Genomic DNA, 11,549 nt, shown 5'->3' on the forward strand with positions numbered 1-11,549 from the left:
TGGGGGCAATTATATAATCAAAATTTTTATATTCAAATCAATTTCATAAATTATTATTTTTTATTATGATGCAGTCCCTGTATGAATAAAATGGAATCATTTAATACATAAATTTGTAAACCATATATGTATATTTACCTAAGTTCGGCTGTTGATTAGCAACTTCAATTTAATGACTTTTTTGGATGCAGAATGACAAATGACGAACTATAGCTTAAAACACCTCAAGTCTTCAACCAGCGGCCATTTGTAAATTCATCTGAACCCTCACGATATTCTATTCTTCTTTTGTCTTTTTTCCTTTTTTTTTTTTTTTGAATTATTTTTAATCTATAATGACAATCCCGTCATTGTGTACACAACTTTATCTTTGGTTTCGTATGTAAATTTTTTTTTTTTCCCGTTTTAATGTGATTTCAGCATTAGCCTAACAATTGTAATAGAAAAATAATAAAATAAAATGTTTTGTAAAATTATATTAGTAAAATGATAGACAACGATACTTGTAAACATTTGATACTTTACAATTTCTTAACCAGTAAAACGAAAATATCGCAAAAAAAAAAAAAAAGAAAAAAAATCCCGAAAAGGCTTCAACGGTGTCCAATACCCACTTTGTTTTTTTGAAGTATTTTACTAATAAGACTATAGTAGGAATCATGCTTGCTCATAAGAAAGCTAATATTTAAAGAACGACATGCATCTATAACACCCAATCAAAAACTATTAGTCGTTTTAGTACTGACGTGGCTGGTCGTTAGACATTGCGCTTCACATAGACTGCCACTATCATCTTTATTGGTACCCTTGCCACATTTATGCTTCAACCACTCGTGATAATACGCATGTACATGTGGTAAACAATGAACGAATAAGGAGAAGTGTGCTCCAAGAGCTCCAAAAACCTTCTCGTTCTAATGATGGCTGACATAGCACAGCATCTTACGTGGATCAATTGGTTAGAAAGTTTGTTAAAGGCCACTTTCTTTCTGTTTTCCAGATTCTTCGAATGAGCGAGTATAAATAAATTTGTTTCCTCATTTTGCTAATATGTTAAAATTCTCTCTGTTTCCTCTTTAAAATTTCTCAAGACCTTCTCAAGAACCGAACACTTGCTATTCATCAATGGAGAGGAAGGATCATGATGACGATAATGATCTTGAAATCATGGACGGAGATGCAGAACTGGATCACTGCCTTGGAGAATTGGACAAAAAGAAGAAGAAAATGCAAGATGTGGCGAAGAAGCTGAAGGAGATTTCGAGAGAATACCATAATCAACCATTACCAAATGAAAGAGAAAGAGATCCCTTCCAGTTACAGAAGAGGTTGAACGAGTCGCTGACTGAGTTGGAAAAAACCACCGATCAACTTCTTCTTGCTATCAACAAAATGAAGACCAAAGTCTGATGTCCAAAGAAACAACGATAAAATGTTCCAAGTTCATCTTATTAGGTCTCTTTCTGTATTCAATGAACAGTCCTAGGCTTCACAAGGTTTTTTTCTATGTTGCCATAATCCAATGTCCAGTCTATATTCTTGGAATTCATTTCAATTTCTTGCTTCAAATTGGCATATGTGTTGTTGATTTTCCTGTGATTGCCGTGGTTTAATGTCTGTAATTTGTTGCTTTAAAACCCTCGTAATAATAAGAATGGTGCAGTTTCTTTCTTGAATTGTCATCTTGTAATTTGCTAATCTTCACAATTAGCTCATTTTTACATGTACACAAGCGTCACATAGCCCGTTAATTACCCAAAATGACTATACGTACATCACCGGAAACTAATCTCGATTCGGAGCGCATGAGCTTACAGTCGCACAAAAGAGCTCTTCATTAACCACCAATGAAATTTGATGTATATATTGAATACCTTTTCAGTAACAAAGGAACTATCTACAGCCATCCAATGAAATGACACCGGCAGGCGAGGTAGGGGCTATGCACATATATATCCTTATTACTGGACGTAGCTGAAATGGCTAACTAGTCTTTCGACGATCCGAGTAATTCAAGGTCTTGTTGAGGAATATTCTTCAAGTAATGACGTTACTGATTAGTGTTCAGAGCTGACGTACGTGGCTAGTTGGCTGTGCATCACATGGATTACCAAGCTGGCAAAATTAGTTATTAATCCCAACTGCATTCCCCGCCAAATTGGAACTAATTAGTTTTGCTTGATTTCTCGAGTCATCGTTGTACTCTAAGTTAGTGCATATTATTAGATCAGTTTGTCATCAGTGATTCAGATTCAACAATAAAGTAAGTTTCTTTTACTCTGCAATTTCTCAGCTCCAAACATAACAAAACAGCCAAAACTGACTCTTTTGATCATTTTGTTGGCTTACTCCAGGTCAAAGAATTAATCATCAATGAGGAGGGAAGGACAGAGCAAAATGGTTGGACATCGGGACGTTTCAACTGATACTGCCGGAGACAACTCTATCTTTCTCTACCCGAAGTCATCAATGAAGAGGAAAGATCCTGCTGACGAAACTGATCTTGAAAGCATGGGCAGAAATGCAAAGCTGGCTCGTTGCCTTCGAGAATTGGACGCCAAGAAGAAAGAAATGCAAGATTTGACGAAGAAGCTGAAGGAGATATCGAGAGAGTACCGTAATCAACCAATACCAACGTCTGAAAACGATGATGACTCACAACTGTGGCAGGATAGGTTGAAGGAGTCGCGGATTGAGTTGGATAAAACCATCGATCACCTTCGTCTGGCTATCGATAAAGTGAAGACTGAAATCAAGAATTTTGATAAACCGGATGATGCACGTGAAACTCAAGGGGAAAGTCAAGGATAAATCTTCATAGTGCAGATAAATGTTCTAAGTTCATTCTATTAGGTCTTTGTTTTGGTACTCGATAAAGAATCCTAGGCCTCAGAATTCCGTGAAAAAACTCATGGGTCCCATCTTTTTGCTGTCAATAGCACTTCAATGTCTATTCTGTTGCTTTCACTTCAATTGAATTCTTTCTAAAATTCGCATCTGTTTTTTGATTCTTGGAGAATCACGCTACTCTTTCTTGAATTGGATTCTATTTGATTTTGTTGAGCTCGCTATGCCCTGGAATTAATCTTTCTATACTTGTGTTGTTTGCTATATAATTTCATTTCTCACCACAAAACATGAAAACGTTAGCAAAGTTCAGTAAGTCACCTCTCCTTGTTGCCACCAACGATCCAAGTAATTAATTAATAACATTTCTCTCAATTACTATACCTATAGTTAGTTATGAATAGAATTTCTTAATCGGGTTTTTTGGCATATTATTCAAATTCAATTTCTTTATGCATGCAATGGCCGATTTTGTCCAATATTAATTGAAAATTATGTATTTGATTAATGATTTGCTGAAGGTAAAAAAAAATACACTTCCGAATTTGCTCCAGAAAAGGAATATGGCTAATAAAAAATTAAGGTTTTACGGGTAATAGCATTAGGAAATAAAAAATAATATCTAATCATTTCAAATATTAATTTTAGTTTGTATATGAAGTGTTGTGTCTCATATCAATAATTGTCATGCATAAGTATATTAATTAACTTTATTATCCTTCACTAACGGGTTAATATTGTAACACCCGTGAATTGATGACATTACTACACTTCATCATATAGAGAGAAGCTATGTTTTCCCAGCTTTGTCCTGTTAGCCTAACTTATACTACTACTACTACATCGCCCAAAATTCGTAAAAAATAACTAACTCAAAATCTACAACAAGATATGACTTGGTCAAATGCATAATCTGATAAAGGACGACTTGTCATCTATATGATATCTATTGAAAGACGATGAATCATTGTTGTACAGATTAATGAGCTATGTTGTCGTCTTGCATCTGTAGTGATTTCTGTTATCCAATGAAATGTGAAGGACAGGTGAAGCGGACATTAGTTACTTTGCACTGAATCCATAAAATACCCGGAAACTTCGTTCTTGGAAGATCGTGTTAGGCGCCTACGTACCCAACACTCTCTCTTGATCTCTCTCTCTCTCTCTCGATTACTTCACAAACAGATTCTATTACATTTTCATAGTTTTTCTGGAAGTTATACATATATTATACCAATGGGTACGAAAGATCGCGATGATATATTTCATGAGATCACCTCCAGAGTTTCAGAAGTGAATCGGTGCATTGAAGGACTGGAAAGAAAGATTACTGAAATGGGTCGCAAGAAGAAAGATCTGGAAGACATGAGGAGAGGTCTTGATGAGATTTCGATCCGATTCTATCACGTTGATCATGATTCCGATTCCCCATGCCCAAAGAAAGAAGAGGATGATCTAAACAAGAGGCTGAATGAGTTGATATCTGAGTTTGATAGTCTCAAAGACGGTATCGATCTTGGTCTTGAAGAGGTCAATGATGAGAAGAAGCAGAAAAAGTTGGATGATTCTGCACAAGAGGAAGTTCATGAGAGTAAGAAGATAAAGCTAGGGATTTGACTGAGGATAGGATGCATTGTGGAACGGAAGATGAAAGCCCCGAATAATAATTTAATGTAATGTTTAACATTTGATTCCTTCCACGTCAATTGCTTTGTTGCTTTCCTTTGATTTTTCTTTTTCTTTTTCTTTTCTTTTCTTTAATTCTTCCTTCTTAGATTCGGATATGTTTATGGCTTCTGGGAAAGTCACATGATCAGGCCTCATATTTCTGTTTTCGTGGTTCAACGAATCATTGTCTACTCTTTTGTTGCAGCTTTCACTCCTGTCCTGCTAATAATATTTTGAATTTCTTTCTGAACTGGATTGCTTTTTCTATATAATTTTGCTTTCATTTTTCCTAACTTGCATTGCATGATGACCTGAAATTACTCAATTTCGTAACCACCAAAAAAATTCACACCAAAGTTGGACAAATAGTAGAATTAGGCCACTGTAAGATGCTGCTATTTTACCTCATAATTTAATTGGTAATTGAAGTATATTTTGTAGTAAATTTTGAAATTTTAGATAATTGAAGAATATATAGCTTATTATTCAGCAGAAATGATTAATAACACCAGAGACTAATCTCGATTTGCAGCACATGAGCTGCAGTCACGCACAAGAGCTCTTGATTAACCACCAATGAAATTTGATGTTAGTGTTTAAACCCTTTAAGTCACAAAAGGAAACAATAACATTCATTGTCATGCACTTAATTTGATGTTTGCTTTCGTTTCAGTTTCTTGCTTAAAATATTGGAGTCTGTTTTCTGATTCTTGGAAAATAAATATATCACATGAGATTTGATTTTTCTGTTACCATGTTTTGTGTCTGTATTTTGTTGCTTTCAATTCTAGAACTCTTAATAAGAAATAGTTCAGTTTCTTTCCTGAATTGTCATATGTTCGATTCTGCTGAGTTTGCTACACCCTGGCCTGGAATCATTCTATACCTCAAATGCTACTTAATTTCCACACACTCATGCATCTTTACGCTGAGAAGGGTAATATGTGTGTGTACACACACACACACACACACATGTATAGTGTGAAATGCTGACCCACATCAATAAAGTTGAGCTTCTCCTATCCGAATAGCATGTGATCTAGCGATCAACAATGTGCTAGAGCTGGACGAATAATGGCAGTATTTCTGGGACTTTCAACAACTAAGCAAATTTCAACTATAGAGAAAGGGATAATGTGGGTTCATGATCATAATTCATATTAATGTGGACATCATGAATCTGTACCTAATTGAAAAATTTGATGACATAGTATATACTATTCTGTATGAAATAATTAGAATATGTTAGATATAAAGAGCTATCCTAGCCTCTTTGTAAGAAATTGTGCCGAAGGATTACACAAAGATACATTAATTGTTCCAGAATGACTTTACTAATTAGCCCATGTGAGCTTGATTAAAAATAAATAAATGGCACGTTAAGAAATAAAATAAAATTACCGTTTTCTTCATCAATTATTGTTATTATTTGTTTTGATTTCATTTGTGTAAGTTGGCTCAATTACATGAAAATCAGGAATTACCTAACTCCTTACCAACAAGGAATGAAATTAGCATGAATGTAAAGGCCTCAAGGCCACCACCTTCACACATTTCCCAGACTACATATAAATCCAAACGCATATCTCCATTCACTATTCATTTTTCTACACCAGTTTTTCACACTTCCAAAATGCTCAAACTACCTCTTTCCCTCCGCACTACCATGTGCCTTTTGTTTTTGTTTATCTCATTCAATTCTGGTAAATTCAATCCTGCCATGCGTGAATTTTGCGACTGATATGTAGGTTCAATTTTCTTTCTTTCTTTTTTAATTTTTTTAATACTTTATTCCTGATGTTTTGCAGGGGGAATGTTGAAGATGGCTTCAGCCAAAGTAAATATTTTAACAACTCTCCCACACAACACAATTTTAGTGCTCGAAGATTCCTGCATTGGATTTTTATTAACATGTAACTATTTTACGGTGTAATCTGCAGAGAACTTGGTGCATTGCGAATCCATTAACCAACATCTCTGCTCTACTTGGAAACCTAGACTTTGCTTGCAGTCATGTAGACTGCCAATTAATTCAGCAGGGCTGTTCCTGCTTCTACCCTAACACTCCCATTCACCATGCCTCTTTTGCCATGAATTTGTACTTTCAAGTCATGGGCAGACACTCTTCACACTGTGATTTCAGAGGCTCCGGCCTTATTTCTTCGACAGATCCCAGTAAGCCACTTAAACTTTTACTCAACAATTAAAATGCCTAAAATAATAAATCTTTCCCAAATACTGTTACTGAAAAACTTAACAAATCAAATTTTATATTCTGTGGCATTCTACAGGTTATGAAAGCTGCAGCTTTCATAGTGGTGAGTGCGCCAATCTTCAGTTAATTTATTTCTGCTTAACATATTTTAAGAATGGTTCATGATTGAAAAATAAATAAATTAATTAACTTTTTTGCAGAAGGAGATCTGGCAGAAGCGCGACCATCGGTAATGCCAAAGCAACAGCTTAATTTTTGCATGCATGGTCACCATAATTAATGAATTTGCGGAAGTGTTTGATACATAAGCAGTTTAACTCTTGATGTCGGCCGCAGGCAACATGGTGCGTGGCAAAACCCGGATCAGGGGAGTACATACTGCAGCAAAACATCAATTATGCTTGTAATTACGTGGATTGTAGCCCTACACATGATGGTGGTTCATGTTTCAATCCAACAACACTTATAAACCATGCCTCCTTTGCCATGAATCTTTACTACCAGACTTCGGCAAAAAATACAGCAAGTTGTGACTTCAGAAATTCTGGCCTCGTTGTTGTTAATGACCCAAGTAAGTGTTAACCCAAGTTTTCATTGTTTCTGTTTTTCATTTGCAAGCTGACTCTAATACTGATATAATCTGCTTTTGTTTTATCATTTTGCAGGTTCTGGTGATTGTACCTACGCGTCCATTCGCTATGTACGATATCTCTTGAGTCTTAAGAAGCCGTATCAAATGACTTCAATAATATATTTATTTCATTTAATTGCCCATAAAGTGTGGAATTAAGGATTGCTTATTTATTTTCATGAATTTGAAAGCAAAGGAAAATGATTACGGACGTACCACTTTTACTTTTTTACTAATGAAAGGATCAAATCACCGTTCGTTGATGGCTTATATTTTGATTTTTAACCGCTCAAAAAAGTGTCGTAACTTTCAAGATAGCACTTTTGTAATTTTGTGAAATCTTTGTGTGGGTGTAAATTTTATCCCAGCTTATTAGGTGGTGATTCCAACTAAAAGTGACCCCTTTAAGATCAAGCTTCCTTTTTGTTGGATCCGATGATAATGAAAATTTTCTTTGAACTGATTTTAATGGGCCTTTAAATTTTTTTCTAAAAGTCTACTTTCTTAGGGGATGAAGATGTCTTTGTCGACGATATTTTACAAATATAAGAAAATGATTAGAGGGCTAATTTTACCAGTGTAAATCCTCTGACAGTCAAATCAGTCATTAGGTTTTTTTGAAATATAAAATCTAAAAAGAGAAAGTCAGTATTTTCCCTATTGAGTCAATGTCTTCTTACCTTTAATTGTGAATTGAGGGCATATTTATAGGTGAAATTGATTTAACTTGAGTCTTAATTACTTTAATGACAAGTGTCATTATTTTTTTGACATATGACGACACTTATGTTCTTGTGTCCATGCTGATTGACATATAAATATGCAAGCTTGTTTACTGAGCAAAAGAAGATGCGTTTCAATCTTAGATTGTTTCTCGTAAAATCCTAGGATCGTAGGAACTTTGGAACGTATGAGATTTATCCTAGGATCTTGAGATTCTAAGAACCTTAGAATTTTTAGAAGTTTTCCTATGATTTTAAGATCTTAAGAGTCTTGTAACCTTTGAACCTAGAAGGATTGTCCTAAAATCTCAGATTTTAAGAGTTTTGGTACCTAAGAAGTTTATGTTAGGTGGTTTGTAAAGTTTACTTTTATGTAGTTTGTCTTAAAATAGGATTTTAAGAAACTTTTTAAGTCTTGAGCGTTGCCACCTAGGAGGTTCGTTTATTTCTTTATGGACTTTATAAGAATCATATTTTTTTAGGTCATAATTAGGTTTGGGTCTGTTTTGTTTTTGGTTAAACACTTTGAATTTTAGTGGTCTTTGATATTGCATTATTAAGAAAGACATATTTTCCTGTGATTCACTAGTATGGCTGAAAGTAAATAAACTATACCAAATATTATGGGTCAATTACTTTGTTAAATTGATTTTGATCATTATGATTAATTGAACATCTTATCTCTATTTTTGTGGAGAGAAGTTTCCAAAAGAATTTCTTTCTTCAAATCCGATTATTCCAATGACAACAGAATTTTTTAGATAAAAACAAAAATTATTTTAATAACAATGTTGTCTAAAAACATAAAAATAAATCTGCCATAGACATAGATATGTGATATGATAAAGGACATGGATTCTTGTACAACCAATGTAACAACAAAAATAATTATGTTACTTTTTACACAAGCGGATAGTAAGGTTATACTGGGGGGCCGGGAAGAGAGAGAAGGAAAGGTTGATTCAAATAGATTATATTTTATCCTTCCTACGACAGGGAAAAAAAAATTATCCTTTATAATTCATTTCGTTAGTGAGCTTAAGTGGTTACTTTCTTTTCCTTTTTTTTTTTAAAGAAAAATATTTTACTTCTTTTAATTTGATTTAGTTTTCATTTGCCGGGTCGGATCATTGAAGGTATAAGCTCCGGGCTCATCTTCGTAATTCTACAACGATAATGGGAAAAATGAAAAATAGATAAAAGAAAACAGATCCCCTCTTTCCAATTATACATGTGATGATCACATATTAAGACACGTTTAACACAAATTATCATTAATTAATGGTTTGATTCGACTGATACCAATCACGGAGCTAAAAAGTCAATTGCAACGAGTCGATTCCACGATGCAAATCGTCAAACCTCGTGAGGCCCCCTGTCCACCTTCACGCGTGCTTCATCCAACGGTCCACAATCCCCGCATTTGACGACTCCTTGTCTGCAAGTAGCACGCATCCCAATCCCCAACTTTAAAAATAATTAAAAATGAGGTCTTTCGTGTGGATTCCTAGAAAACTATATATTCCAAAATAACTACATAGTTAGTTCATTGTATCAAATAGGTCCCAATCTAGTCAAAATTACTGTTGTCTCCTTTCTATTAAGTTCTATTATTTTTTACCATTAGTCTATTAATCTTTACTAATAAAAATTTATTGCAATAAACTTAAATTATTTTTACTATGAAATAATATAAAATTTTATTTCTATTAATATTATCTATTCTTGTTTAAGTATAAATATGATATATAAATTTTTATAATTACAAGATTTAAATTTACTCCCTCAATGTTTAAAGAGAAATTAAGATCACCAAACTAATTCTCAAGCAGCCCGCTCATGTCAAAATTTGATACGATAAAAATATAAAACTCTTGTTTACGATGGTATAGCTCAAAACTTATATTAGAAACTTTAGCAGTAATCTTAAGATTTCATTAGGAACGACAGGGACGACTGGTGAGGGACCTATTCGATAGAAATGGAGAAACTATTTTCTTTAAAAGAAAATATAGAAATTGGGGACCTCGATGATCATACTCAAAATAAAAATAAATTTTTTTTTTTTTTTATTACAGAACACAAGGGCGCAACATATAAGCAACACTTCCAAAGCCAAAGCGTACACTCGACGCTTCTCTCTCTCTTTAGATCTCTTCAGCGCAAATCTAGGAACTTATCTGCCAGCTTACATAAGCTTGGATATTAAGTTTTGTTCGGTAATCGGAATCTTCTTAAGAGGAAAAAAAAAAAATCTGTTCGTTTTGCAAGGTGTTTTTAAATGTATTTCTTTATAAGTACTTTTAATTCTTTCGTTTGTCTTAGATTCATGTGAATTCCGGTCTGATTTTTATTTTTGCTCTGTGGGAATTGATAATTGGCCAGTCTGATACGTACTGCCATAAAAGGTTTCATTTTTTTTTAACTCATTTACATTTATTTGTTCTAAGATCTAGAAAATTTTTGATTGGTTGTTACCTGTTAGCAAAGTTCAATCTTTTTTCAAATTGTGACGAACTTAGTCGTTTCAGCTGTAGTTGAGTACTGCATCTTCATATCTTGAATATTTCTGGTACTCAAGTTTTGCTGTAGTTTTTTTTTTCTAATTATAATATTGATTTCTTGACTGTATTCGGTACCTAATTTTACTTTTTTTGCTTCATATCTGCTTGTTATAGCATAGCTTTGACTCTGTTTATTATTATTTTTGTATAATTAAATGTCATTATTTATTAATAGCTACTGAATCATTTGTTGGTTATGCTGGTTTATTTTTCTACTGCAGTACTGGTGTTTAGGTTCTTCCTTTAATGTCATTTGGAATTGAATGAAAAAGGTCAACATGCCTTGGACATCTTCATTTGTGAACTACAGCAGGAACTTGGTGGTGTTCTTTCGTGTGATACTGTAATTTTGATTTGTTCAGGTTAGATTTTTCTTTCTTTGGCTGGTGGAACTTGCATATGATTTGCTACTATTTTGATTAAATAATGAATTTAGCTGTTGATACTTGGTAAAAAGGAAAAGAAATTTATTGGTATGAAAAGAAAAATAGAACTGGAATGTGTAATGAAGTACTAAATATATTTTGTCTTTGTCTAATTATCTTTTTGTATGCTGCAAAATAAATTGAAATTTTCAATCATGAGTTTGGAAGATATATCGAAAAAGTCATTTTCCCTGATTGTTGCCTGGGCACTGCATTATTCATGCTATGATTAAGGAAGAAGAAAAGATCATCTAAGTAATGGTATTATTATTTTTTGGTTTAGTTGATGCATGCTTGGAATTTTTTACTCGAAATTAGTGAAGATGCATGATTTCAAATTTTTGTGGTTTCTAACTTTTTTCTACCAATCCATAATCAAGTTCCCAGGTTATGTGCTTTTTTCTTGTTGCATTCTCCTTTACTTGATGATATTATGATGGTCTTGTTCACTGCTGCCTTCGTAAACCGATCTCTTCG

At 33.7% G+C, this 11,549-nt stretch overlaps 1 protein-coding gene across 1 annotated transcript; it reads left to right on the plus strand.

The window, feature by feature from the left end:
• The first annotated feature begins 6,307 nt into the window (after positions 1 to 6,307).
• On the plus strand, positions 6,308 to 7,572 carry LOC18053268 (glucan endo-1,3-beta-glucosidase 4). The gene is made up of 6 exons (XM_024191657.1): positions 6,308 to 6,352; positions 6,456 to 6,690; positions 6,807 to 6,833; positions 6,931 to 6,959; positions 7,067 to 7,301; positions 7,396 to 7,572. The coding sequence occupies exons 1-6, from the start codon at positions 6,329 to 6,331 to the stop codon at positions 7,518 to 7,520; spliced, it is 675 nt and encodes a 224-aa protein (XP_024047425.1). The 5' UTR covers positions 6,308 to 6,328; the 3' UTR covers positions 7,521 to 7,572.
• Positions 7,573 to 11,549: the final 3,977 nt, after the last annotated feature.

Source organism: Citrus clementina, unplaced genomic scaffold (genome assembly GCF_000493195.1).
Source record: "Citrus clementina cultivar Clemenules unplaced genomic scaffold, Citrus_clementina_v1.0 scaffold_2, whole genome shotgun sequence".
NCBI lineage: Eukaryota > Viridiplantae > Streptophyta > Magnoliopsida > Sapindales > Rutaceae > Citrus > Citrus x clementina.

What these genes read in the sequence shown, in the direction of transcription:
- LOC18053268 (XM_024191657.1), top strand. Translation starts at nt 6,329, where the DNA reads ATGTTGAAGATGGCTTCAGCCAAA. An exon ending in TGAAGATGGCTTCAGCCAAA is followed by an intron (nt 6,353 to 6,455) that starts GTAAATATTTTA and finishes TGTAATCTGCAG; the next exon opens with AGAACTTGGTGCATTGCGAA. An exon ending in TGGCAGAAGCGCGACCATCG is followed by an intron (nt 6,960 to 7,066) that starts GTAATGCCAAAG and finishes TGTCGGCCGCAG; the next exon opens with GCAACATGGTGCGTGGCAAA.